The sequence below is a fragment of the Oppia nitens genome, unplaced genomic scaffold (assembly GCF_028296485.1).
Source record: "Oppia nitens isolate AA-2021 unplaced genomic scaffold, nextdenovo-longstitch-racon4-pilon3 scaffold1_pilon_pilon_pilon, whole genome shotgun sequence".
In the NCBI taxonomy this organism is placed as follows: domain Eukaryota; kingdom Metazoa; phylum Arthropoda; class Arachnida; order Sarcoptiformes; family Oppiidae; genus Oppia; species Oppia nitens.
In genome coordinates, this window is record NW_026533199.1 from 3,516,163 (window position 1) to 3,528,000 (window position 11,838).

Consider the following 11,838-nt stretch of genomic DNA (forward strand, 5'->3'; position numbering starts at 1 on the left):
TAAAATAATTAATTTAAATATTAGCTAAATTTAATAAAATAAAAATTTAACAAATTATATTATTCATTTTGTTTTATATTAATTTTGTTTTTATAAATATGAGAAACTATTTTAACAAAAATTAATAAGCAAATTGCATATAATAATGCAATACAAGTTAATACAAAATATTTTATTTATTTAATAAAGTATAATGGTGCAATTAGTTAAGAGTATTACTAATATTAAAATTCAAGTATTTATTAATTAGTATTTACTGACTTTTAAAAATAAATCTCAAGGATAAATAACTTTAATGTATTAATTTAAATAAACTCATATATAATTATCTAATAAACAATATAAATTATCACAATTATTATTCAACATTAATTTATTAAAAATTGTTAATATATTACTAATAATAAAAATAGTATAAATTAGTTGAAATGTAAAAATATTAAAAAAAACTACATATGTAAATTTATTAAATATATATATTTTGTTATGATAATTTTAAATGGATTATTATAATATAAGCATGACAAATTTAATAATTAAAAAATTTTAATCTTTAATTTGCATATAGCCTTGAAAAATATTGTATACTATCCCAAAAAATAATTATAAAATCATGTATAATCAAGTATTTAATATTTTATTAGAACAACAAAAATATATTAAATATATGTAATATTAATAGAAAAATTGCCATAAAAGTTAAGACTAAACATTAACAACATAATTGTTTTTAATAAAAATATTTGTTACAAACTAAATATGAATGCATAATTAATTTTTTAAAATAATATATATTAGATATATCTTACAATTTTATGTTTAACAATTTGAAATTACATCTACACCTTATTTGAAAAACAAATAAAAACTTTTATTTAATGAAATTTAAGGCGACTCATAAAAGTAAAAATATTTTAATGATTTTAATATTTAAATTTTATGATTATTTTTTTATCTTTCAAAATTTAGTTCAAACATACATTACTTATAATAATAAATATATAAAAGAATTTTAAGTTTACGACAATTATTTTAGTAATAAATATAACATTACATTTGCTGACTCAATAAAATAATATTCAATAACATAGTAATATTTGATAAATACTTATATTATTAAAAAAATTATTATTTAATGGTAATTCTTATCTCTCGCAAACAATATCACTCAATAGTAATACATTATATAATCAATTGGACTCAATATTAGTTGCGGTTTAAATATTTTTTGACAAAATAATTGTAATAAACTAAAAAACATAAAATATTATATTTGTTTTTATCTAAAATATTAATCTTTTATTTCTCTCTTTCTCTTTGAACAATCGATTAAACTGCTAACCAGTCTTTCGGAATAAGAGTTTATCATTAATTTCAAAAAAAAAGTTTTTAAACAATCATTTTATATACAGTGAATATATGTATATATAATTTTAATGGTTAGGCAGTGGTGGTGATGGCCAGAGGGGCCAATAGCTCTGAAAACACGGAAACATAGTTTTTAAAGAGCTTTCACCTGAAATCAAGTCTGAAGTTCTGTGTTAAGCACTTTTATTTTAATACTACTATCACTCTATGTTTATATATTGTATTTATTTTATATATCATATTAGTTATACTTTTGTTACTTTTAATTTAATAAATTTTTGTTAAGTTCTTTGCCATTGTTTAATCAATTAAATTTACACATCAAAAAAATTACATTTCATTTATTTGTAATTATTTATGAAAAGTTTTATTAATAGATTTTCAACTTAAATAAATTATTAGTTCTTATTATTTATACAATAAGTAAAAAAATGACATGAAAATCATTGAATGAAAAAAATTATTTGTATAAAACCATTTTAAATATAACCTTATATTAATAGACACATTCAGTTCATTATGTTATTAAAAATAATATTAAAATCGATGATATATTTATTATATATTAAATATATTTTTTTTGCAAAAAAAGTGTTGTCATTCATAGTATTATGGCATTACATTTCAATTGACTTTTATTTTTTGGATTAAATAAAATCATTAATCCAAACAAACAGCAATTATTTGCCAACAAGTCGTACACCAGACTGTGATGGCCTGAATTGTTGTGGAGTCGGAGCTTGTTGTTGGGGTCGGGAGTTGGCGGCCGGCTTATTGGCATCACTTTCCTCTTCTTCATCGGGTGCAGCGGTAGTCGGTGGCGGTTCACTATTAGTGGTTATATATATGTTTAATATGTATATAATTTTTGTGAAATGTATAAAACACTAACCATCCCTGAACAGTTGTAGCCAATTCGCATCTTAATGTGTTTGGATTGAAGGCTAGACCTGCTGGACATCTCTGTAAACGTGGGTAACCACCGACACAAAGCCAGTAACGAACGCAACTCTTTTCAATGAGAACGGCACCGTTGGGCACATCCTTGCAAATAGCTTTTGTTTTATGTATTCAATTAATTAATTAATAGTCTAATAAATATTTTGTTAAATAAATCAAATAGAAAACTAACGGTGCTTTTGGCAGTCGGGTACATTGTCGGGCCAATCGCATGAATGGATGACATCATTGTAGAGCAGTGAGAATGGGCACTGTTGTATGGTTGCAGTACCGTTCCAACAATGCCAATAGCGGGTACATGAGGTGGCGTGAGGAAAGACACCATATTGCCACTGGCAATTGTCACTACCAATTGGTTGCTCTGTAATCAATGTACCAAAAGTTTGTTGTCTTTACAATCAATAATAACAACAAATTCTATGACTTACGGCCCATAACTCGGGTTCCATCGGGACAGCCAACTCTATGAGGATAGTCACAGTTTGTCACCAGTCCTCGCTTATGTCCAGCAAATGCCAGTCCATTAGGACAGGCCTCTATCACGGCTTCACCGCTTGCATCACATTCATAGTAATAATCGCAATATTCTTCGTGAGGAAAAACACCGTTTTGTTTGTTTCGGCATAAATTCTGTGCCGCCTGTCCTGCCCGGGCCTGACTGTGCCCTATAGACAGCATACATCATATATAACTTATTAATGCATCTTTCATTAAAGTTATCAAATAAAACAATTTTTAATTTTCCCTTAAAATTACTTTCTTGAGGTATTTAAGAAAACTTTTACAAAATTTTTTATTAAATAATTTCAAGAATTTTCCCAATAAAACACATAATATAATATGATATTAATATAAGACTTACCGAAATCAAAATTAGATACAAAAAGTATGGATAAAACCAACAAATACTTCATAATTGTAGTATAGTTTGTATGAGTTGTTTGAGACACACAAACTGTTTAGTTATGATTAGTTTAGTGAACACTTTATTCAATGATTTTTTCGGTGGTGTTTGTGTTGATGAACACAATCTTCTAATCAATTGATTCAATACAATGACCTCTCGATGTATGTAAAAGAAATGGCACAACAACTCATAAGTGGGACGACTAACAGATCGGAGCGCACCTCAACATTGGCTGACCTACAACTCTATTGCATTACATATTATACTGTATTATATGATATGAATATACATGTCTTACAGCACATTGTATTTTGTGATTCATAACTGGCTTTCAAAATATAGAGCAACACTTGGATTGAGACTTAAAGGAAAAAATAGAAAAATAATTAATTCTATCAAAAATAGCTATGAAAAAAATATCATAAAAGATAAAAAAAACTATTGCTTTTTTTGCAGAGTACTCGAAAACGTGTAAAACTCCCATTCAATTGAATCCAATACTTTTATTTATAAAAAAAAGAAAACTTGTATTTTTTATAAAAAAAATTATAAACAATTCTTGAGTCTAAAAGTGTTTTGGGTGTGGATTATGACTGCACTAAACATTATTTTTTCTAACAACTAATCAAAATAACACTTTTTACTCTAAAAAAAGTTTAATTTAATTGATATTAACATTAAAATTAAACGCAGAGTTTAAGGACTTCTTACTAAAAAAATTTGTGTAAAATAAGTTTTTTTGTCAAAACCTATATATAAACTTTAAAAAATCTATTTTAGTGTAAAAATTCTTATTTTAGAAGTTTATTAATATAATTATCCATAATATTAATTTTAATTAAAAAATATATTATAATTTAATTACAATTATATTAATTGACTGTAAAAATATTGGTAATAAATAATAAATTATATTTAAATTAATAATAATAATAATAGTAACTATTTAATTAAATATAAATTTATATTACTTTATTTAAAATTTATAGCATTCATTTCATAACAATTTATGACATCTTTTAGCACACAATTCAAACATATTATTGATTTTGTCGTACATTTTTCATTAATATTGTACAATAAAATAATAATTTCATTAAATTTTTTTAGAAAATAAAAGTTAAAATAAGGAAATGACAAAAAAATGTACTAATAATTGTAAAATAACATCCGATACTCAAAAAAGTATAATATATTAAATAAAATGCAAATAAAATCCATTATATTTAAATACAATACATAATAATTATTAATATTAGATCTATTGATGATAACAATCATGACGTTATTGGTGTTGAAATATTTGTATTATTTATTAAACCATTGATTTGATTAAAAAAAATTGCTGTAATTTACACAAAAAAATATCAAAAAAATTTATTTATTGAATAAAAAATAAAAAATGTTATGAATTCAATGCCAAATTAAGTGCTAATAAATTGTTTAAACAAAAAATAATAATCATATTTTACAAATTCATTGTAAAAATCGGTGAGTTTTGATAATTTTTAAAAGGTTTGTTACCGGTATTTTTTTTAAATAATTAACCAAATTATAATTTTGAAAATAATTTAATATTTGTTATTAATTTAATTTTTATACAATATTTATGTTAATATCTTTGTACTTAATGTTAAAAACAAAATATTTATTTTTCTAAATAACTTTAGCTCTTTATTTAGCAAACTATTAATTTACTTAACATTAAGTTAATTACAAATATATTATAATAGTGTGACGATAGCGTAAAATACTGTACACTTGACTTAACATTAACTGTGAATTTAATTATATTTATATATTATATATATTTTATCAATTAATTTATTGATAACTTCATTGGATTTGATGGGTAATACATGTCTAACATGCAATTTAAGACAATTATATGACACAAAATGATAATTTAAATGACTATTTTTGGTCTATTAGTTTGTGTATATATTTTTGAGTCACAAATAAATGTTTCAAATTATAAGTTTCTTTTTGGTTGTTGTTTGTGTTGTTTGAAAGACACAAAACATATCATATATGAACTCAATTAAGTATATGGTATGCGATGATAGTGTTTGTCCCCAAATATGAACATAATTTACACAAAAAACTACAAAAACAAAGTTTATCTCAAATATTTGTAAAAATTATATTATAAATACAAAAGTTTATATTAAATTTTTATAACATTATTACCATTTTTGACACAACTTTTTATTTTTATTTTTTTAGTTACAATAATTAGTCGTCTCTTTTTAAGGTTTTTAAATAAAAATATGTTTATTTGTAAACAACATATTAATGTAATGATGTCTATCATTATAATTATTATTATTATCGATAAAAATTTTTTTTTATTGAGTTCAAAACTAGTCAGCAATTTATTTCATCTTCAGTTTCATTCACTTGAGAGCACATTTGGTTTAAAGATAACAACGATAATGAAAATTGTTATAAAATGACATTTCAACTAAAAAAACAGTATATTTATTATATTCACTAATAATCAACATTATTATATATCACAATTAACAAGGTTATTATTATTATTATTATTATTTACAGTTAAAGTTAATTTTTCAATCATTTATCAAATAAATAATCTCAGCGAATTTAATATGACCAAGTTTATTTTAGTCATATTTTATTTTAATATACGGTATATTAGTATATTTATCATAATTTCGTATTTATTTTCATTTTAAGAAGATAAAACTATAATATTAAAGTATTTAAAAAATCATTTTTTAAAATATATAAAAAAAATAATTTAAAAAATTTACGAAAAATCTTTAGAGATTGTGAAATATACGACTTGTAATAAATATAATGATCATATAATGAATGCAATGTTTAAATTGAAATAAATCTAAAATAGTCTTAAAAAACATTGCAAATAAATGTCAAGTTTTTTATTATTATGTATAAAGATTTCTTTTGTTAGTCTAATCTTTTTTAATGAATATAAAAATGAATATATTTTAATCGTAAATAAAATGGTTAAATACTATTGTTTATTGGCTAGAGATTTGATTAATATTTTACTGAATAATTTAATTGAATAAATGTTAGTACCATTAATATAAAAATTATAACTTTTCCATTTAGATATATATAATATTTTGATGATTATATGAAAATAAAAAAGACATTCAAATATTGGGTGATTTCAACAAATTTTGACGTTTGAAAATACATAAATTAATGTTATTCTAAAACGACAATCAGTACAGCATATATAACAGTGTCATAACGTTGTTTGATGTCAACATTTTCATGATTTTTAATTATTTTATTTTATATAATTATTTTATAACTAAGAATTATTAACTGTTAACATTAAAATTAAATTATTTACTAAAATTCAGTAAAATAGTTTACTTTATGCTGAAATTAAGCCAAATATAATATTATTATAATAATAATATAATGTAATTAAAAATCTAAAAATGAATTATTTGTCCAATAAAGTAGTTAATTACAAGTATATTTTAAGATAATTATATCTATTCTATTGTATGATAATTTTTATATTTTAAATATTAATTTACTATTTATTTTTAAAATTTTAGTCAAAATAAATATCAATTTAAGATTTAGTTGAGTTTAAATATTATCAGAAAAACAAAATGATTTATTTGTTTAAAAAAAATGTAATTATGTTATAATTAGAATAATATTTTAAGATAATTAATATAATAATAATAAATTATAATGTAAATTTACTATATCAGATTTATTTTTACTTTTATAATTTTAATTAAAGTTTTTATGAATTTAAGGAAATATTTTTTTATTTAAGTAATTTATTGGTAATATATCGTACATACCTAGGAATTTCCTCCCATTTGATGGGAATTTTCGAGAATTAGGGGATATTTTTGGAATTATCTCTTGATCCCCTCTAGATTTTTTTAATTTTGAAAAAATTATCGTTAAAAAATGCAATAAAAATACACCCACTCTATACCCCAAGATTTTTTTCGTTTTACCCCACCCTATACCCCCTAAAATCTAAAACCTTGCTTTACTCTGATTTTTATGATATCATAACAAATATCCTAACATTTTATAGATTATTTTTATAAATTTTATTTAATTATACATTTATTTTTTTAAAGCTACACTTAAAACTTTAAATTAAAACTTTAGTGTAAAAACTATAATGTAAGCGGTATTAAAAAACTAACATTGATTTTTTTCAGTGAAATTTGAAACTTGTTATAATTATTTGTTATAAGCCATAACAGGGATTTCAACCTTTTATTATTATTTTTATTATTTTATTATTATTTTTGATTTCTAACTTATAATCTGTTTACATGTATTTTGAAGGCAATTGTATTTTTGACATTTATAATGATTTTTGTTATTATTTTTAATCCTTGAATTTATTTGATACACTTTTTTGAGTTAAATAAGCTTTTAATATTAATTAAATAGCTATTCTGATTGATTATTTAGTTAATTTTAGTATCAATTAACCTTTTTCTATTTCTGGCCAAATGTTAATTATTTTTTGTTAATTACATTTTGAATATATGTTTATAGATTATATTATATTGAAATTGATTCAAACAAATCGGATTAAATAATGAGCAAACAGTCGACCCTTTTCTTTGGTGCGGCAGTTGTTGATCTCATAACGTAAGTCATCAATGTTTTAAATATACCGTTAATTTTTTAAATATAATTTATTTAGCTAAAAATTAATTTCTTAATTAAAATGTGTTTTATGTGTATAATATTTATTTAAAAAATAACACATTATAATTTATTATTAAACGTTGCGTAATTGAAATTAATTTATTAATTACATTACTATTAAAACAGTTATACTCAACGATTTCCAGCTCCAGGAGAGACAGTAAGTGGTAAAGGGTTTCATAAAGGATGCGGTGGAAAGGCGTCCAATGCCTGTGTTATGAGTGCCAAACTGGGACTATCAGCTTCAATGCTTGCAAAGGCAATATTTTTTTATTACAATATATTTACAATACTTTAAATAAATGTTTAAAAAAACATTATAATTGATATTAACTCTAAACAGATTGGAGACGATATATTTGGACGCGAACTTCTCGATAATTATAAAAGATTTAACATTAATATCGGTAAAAATGATTAAACAAATTATTATATTTAGATCATTAAAATTAATTTATAATTTATTTTACAGACAATGTTTTACTAACTAAAGACATATTTACCGCAACGGCTGCTATTTGTGTTGCAGACAGTGGTTTGTATTTGACTTTTTATTGAATACCGTATAACTATATTATAATTATAATATATGATTGTATTTAAAATTAGGTCAAAACACTATAGTATATGTCCCTGGTCCTACCAATCAGTTAACACCTGATGAGATCATTGCCATTGAGGATCAATTGTTCAACAATTGTCAACTATTTATGGCCACATTTGAATGTCTTCCCGAAACATTGTTAACATTACTGAAAATTGCTCGCAAAAAAGGAGGTAAATATTTAATGATTTTTTATGTTTTCACATTTGATATTTACTTATTATAAACTATTATTTAAATAGCAAACTAATTTTGTTATGTTAATAGAATTATAATTTAACTAATATACAATTCAGTTATACATAATTGATTACATAATACATGGAAATAATTTAAGCAAATATAATAATAGTTTGATTTTAAATATTTACAGTTTTTAAATAAAATCTAATAAACTTCTATGAATTAATTAACATAAATATTTTTGTCTGTTATTTGATGGTTTATTTATATCTATTAAATGAATAATTTGATAACAAATATTGATTTTTATTGTGATTCTTTAATGAGTTTTACGGTTTATTTAATGAAATTTTTATGATTAACAAATAATAAAACTAAATTTATTTTTTAACAATTCACGTTTTTCTACATTATATAAATAATTTTTAAATTCAATTTTTGTGAATTTAGCATTATTTTAATACCAAATATCACAACATAATTTTTATACTACCGTGCATTTTGATTTTGTTTATATAATTTAATTTTCTTTTTTATTTATTATTTATGAAAAATGTGTAATATCTAATAAATTGGTGAAAATTTATTTTTATTATATTTTTTATGCTTAAATAGTTTCTAACCACTATATAGTACAATAAATCGATTGATTTATTGATTTGAGTCTCACTTTTTTTAATAATAAGTTTAATAAGAATTTTTTTATTTATACAATAATTTTATTACATATTATATGTTAAATATTTATGTTTAAACAGTGAGAACCCTAGTCAATGGTGCGCCTCCTTTTCCCAACAATCCATTGCCAGAAATGTATCAATTATTTGACACATTTTGTGTCAATGAAACCGAAGCCATGATAATGACTGGTATTAACATTGAGAGTGTAGATGACGGAAGAAAATCATGTCGTGAACTATTAAAGCTTGGATGCGGTGCTGTCATACTGACTATGGGAACTAACGGTGCCATTTACATGGACACCAATAGTGATATATATGTGCCCATTCAGGAAAAGGTGACGCCAGTGGATACTACAGTACGTAATGCTATTTGTTTTGTTATTTTTATTTTTGGTAATTTTATGACAACCTTAACACACCTCATAAAATATACATAAAAGTCTATATAAAGTAAAACTGTTTTTATTAGACAGCAGTAAAAACAATCATAAAAGGGTTCAATTAATCACAAAACAATTTATTTGACAAAAAAATGTTATATTTATTATTAGAAATGAAGACCTGTTATGAAAGATTGTGATGTAATAATAAAAAGATAAAACAAAACCATTAAATAGGATGTGATTTCATATTATACTTGTATATAATACACTATGAATTTAACAAACCATTTATAATAATAAAATGTCAGACATTGCGATTAAGAGACAACGATATGATTTTTATATATTAAATTTAATGGTCGATATTGTATATTATTTTTTTGCTATTTTATCCTAAAGTCAAGGGTCGATTTGTTGTATTATTAAAAATATCTATAACTGTTTAACGATTTCTTACTGATTATTATTATTTGTAGAAAATATGATATACAAGTATTTAATTAATATTTAAAATTATAAATCCATAGTTATTTTTTTACAAACAAATATTAACTAATTTATTGAGATTTATTAATTTAGCGCTTAAATGGCAAGAATCTGTTTTTAGACAATTAGCTATTAAATTATTCCCAAATCATTAACTATTTATTTAGTCTAAGTTTATATTATTGTTTGTTAATTTAGTAACTAATCTTATTTTATTGTACTTTTTTTTGTCTGATTGAATTGTTTTATGTTTTTTTGTTTTTAGTTATTTATAATTTATAATATAAATAATAAAAGCTCTCTTCTTATTGATTAAATAATATAGTCTGTATATAATATAAAACTAATAATATAAATATAAGTAGTTATATTATTTGGTAAGTCATTATTACAATTTTACAATAGTTTAGTAATTTAAATGAAAATACTCTTAATTTTTTGAAAAAAAGGTTTTAATTCCCGTATTAGATTAATTTGCACAAAATAGTTATGAAATACGTGTACCAAAGTAATTAGCTATTATAATCTTTAGACATTACAAATAGATTATATCAACGATGTTTTATACAAACTACAGTATATTATATATACATTTTATATATTTATGTAACAATTTGTCATGAAAAAAATATATTACATTTTAAGCTAATATTTATTAAATCGCAAGTATTATATCGACGCATACATTATTTTCATTAAACTTAATAGTCATATGAAAAAATCATATGAATAATAATAATAAAGTTTACGCACGAAGTTTGCATAATATTATTATTATTTATTTCACAACTTTATTTTTTTGGTACAAAATAACTAACCATTAGTATAATTGTATTGAATTTTAATACAAATTTCATGGTCATAGTTATATATTTTATATTTGCATAAATACAGTATTGTTATACTATATAATATAGGGAGCGGGAGATGCATTTATGGGAGCATTGGCTTACTATATGGTATGCCATCCATCACTTGGCATTGAGGAGCAAATGAAACGGTCGTGTTTTATAGCGACCCGATCGGTATTAAAGACGGGGACACAAACCAGTTATCCAGATAAACATGAATTGCCTCGTAATCTATTTATGTGAAATATGAGGCCTTAAATAATTAAAATAGTAAATTGTTTTTTTATATTTTGAGAATATATTTATAACTAATTTTTTAAAAGAATATTCTACATTTGATTTATTGTTTTTTTTTGTTAAACGATGAGTTAACTTATAATGTGTAAACATTTAATATAATTGAATTGTTGAACACTATTTTTGAACGTCAACAATAATATATCAAAATAAATAATGACAACTTAAAAGTTAACTTAATTTTTCTAATACAGTATATATTTTTTTCTGAAATTAGAGTTTTTGTTTGTTTATTCAATTTGAAAAATTGAGGGCAAAGTTTTAGATATTATTAAATTTTATAAAATATTTTGTTATCAATTTTACATTTTACTATATATAGCAATATATAATAAGTAATTTATATAATTATTTGAATATTTTACAAATGTATTTATATATATATATTATTATTATTATAAACTTGTTTTTTAAT

At 21.7% G+C, this 11,838-nt stretch overlaps 2 protein-coding genes across 2 annotated transcripts; one reads left to right on the forward strand and one right to left on the reverse strand.

Moving 5' to 3' along the window:
• Positions 1 to 1,970: 1,970 nt before the first annotated feature.
• Positions 1,971 to 3,501, reverse strand: LOC128951765 (protein obstructor-E-like). Its single transcript, XM_054297035.1, has 5 exons — positions 3,191 to 3,501; positions 2,757 to 2,993; positions 2,501 to 2,689; positions 2,261 to 2,423; positions 1,971 to 2,196 (listed from the first exon to the last, which is right to left on the reverse strand). The coding sequence occupies exons 1-5, from the start codon at positions 3,240 to 3,242 to the stop codon at positions 2,049 to 2,051; spliced, it is 789 nt and encodes a 262-aa protein (XP_054153010.1). The 5' UTR covers positions 3,243 to 3,501; the 3' UTR covers positions 1,971 to 2,048.
• Positions 3,502 to 4,676: 1,175 nt separating this feature from the next.
• On the forward strand, positions 4,677 to 11,369 carry LOC128952118 (ribokinase-like). The gene is made up of 8 exons (XM_054297456.1): positions 4,677 to 4,726; positions 7,781 to 7,876; positions 8,063 to 8,195; positions 8,280 to 8,343; positions 8,409 to 8,471; positions 8,546 to 8,713; positions 9,482 to 9,762; positions 11,193 to 11,369. Exons 2-8 carry the CDS (start codon positions 7,824 to 7,826, stop codon positions 11,367 to 11,369), a joined length of 939 nt encoding a protein of 312 aa, XP_054153431.1. The 5' UTR covers positions 4,677 to 4,726; positions 7,781 to 7,823.
• Positions 11,370 to 11,838: the final 469 nt, after the last annotated feature.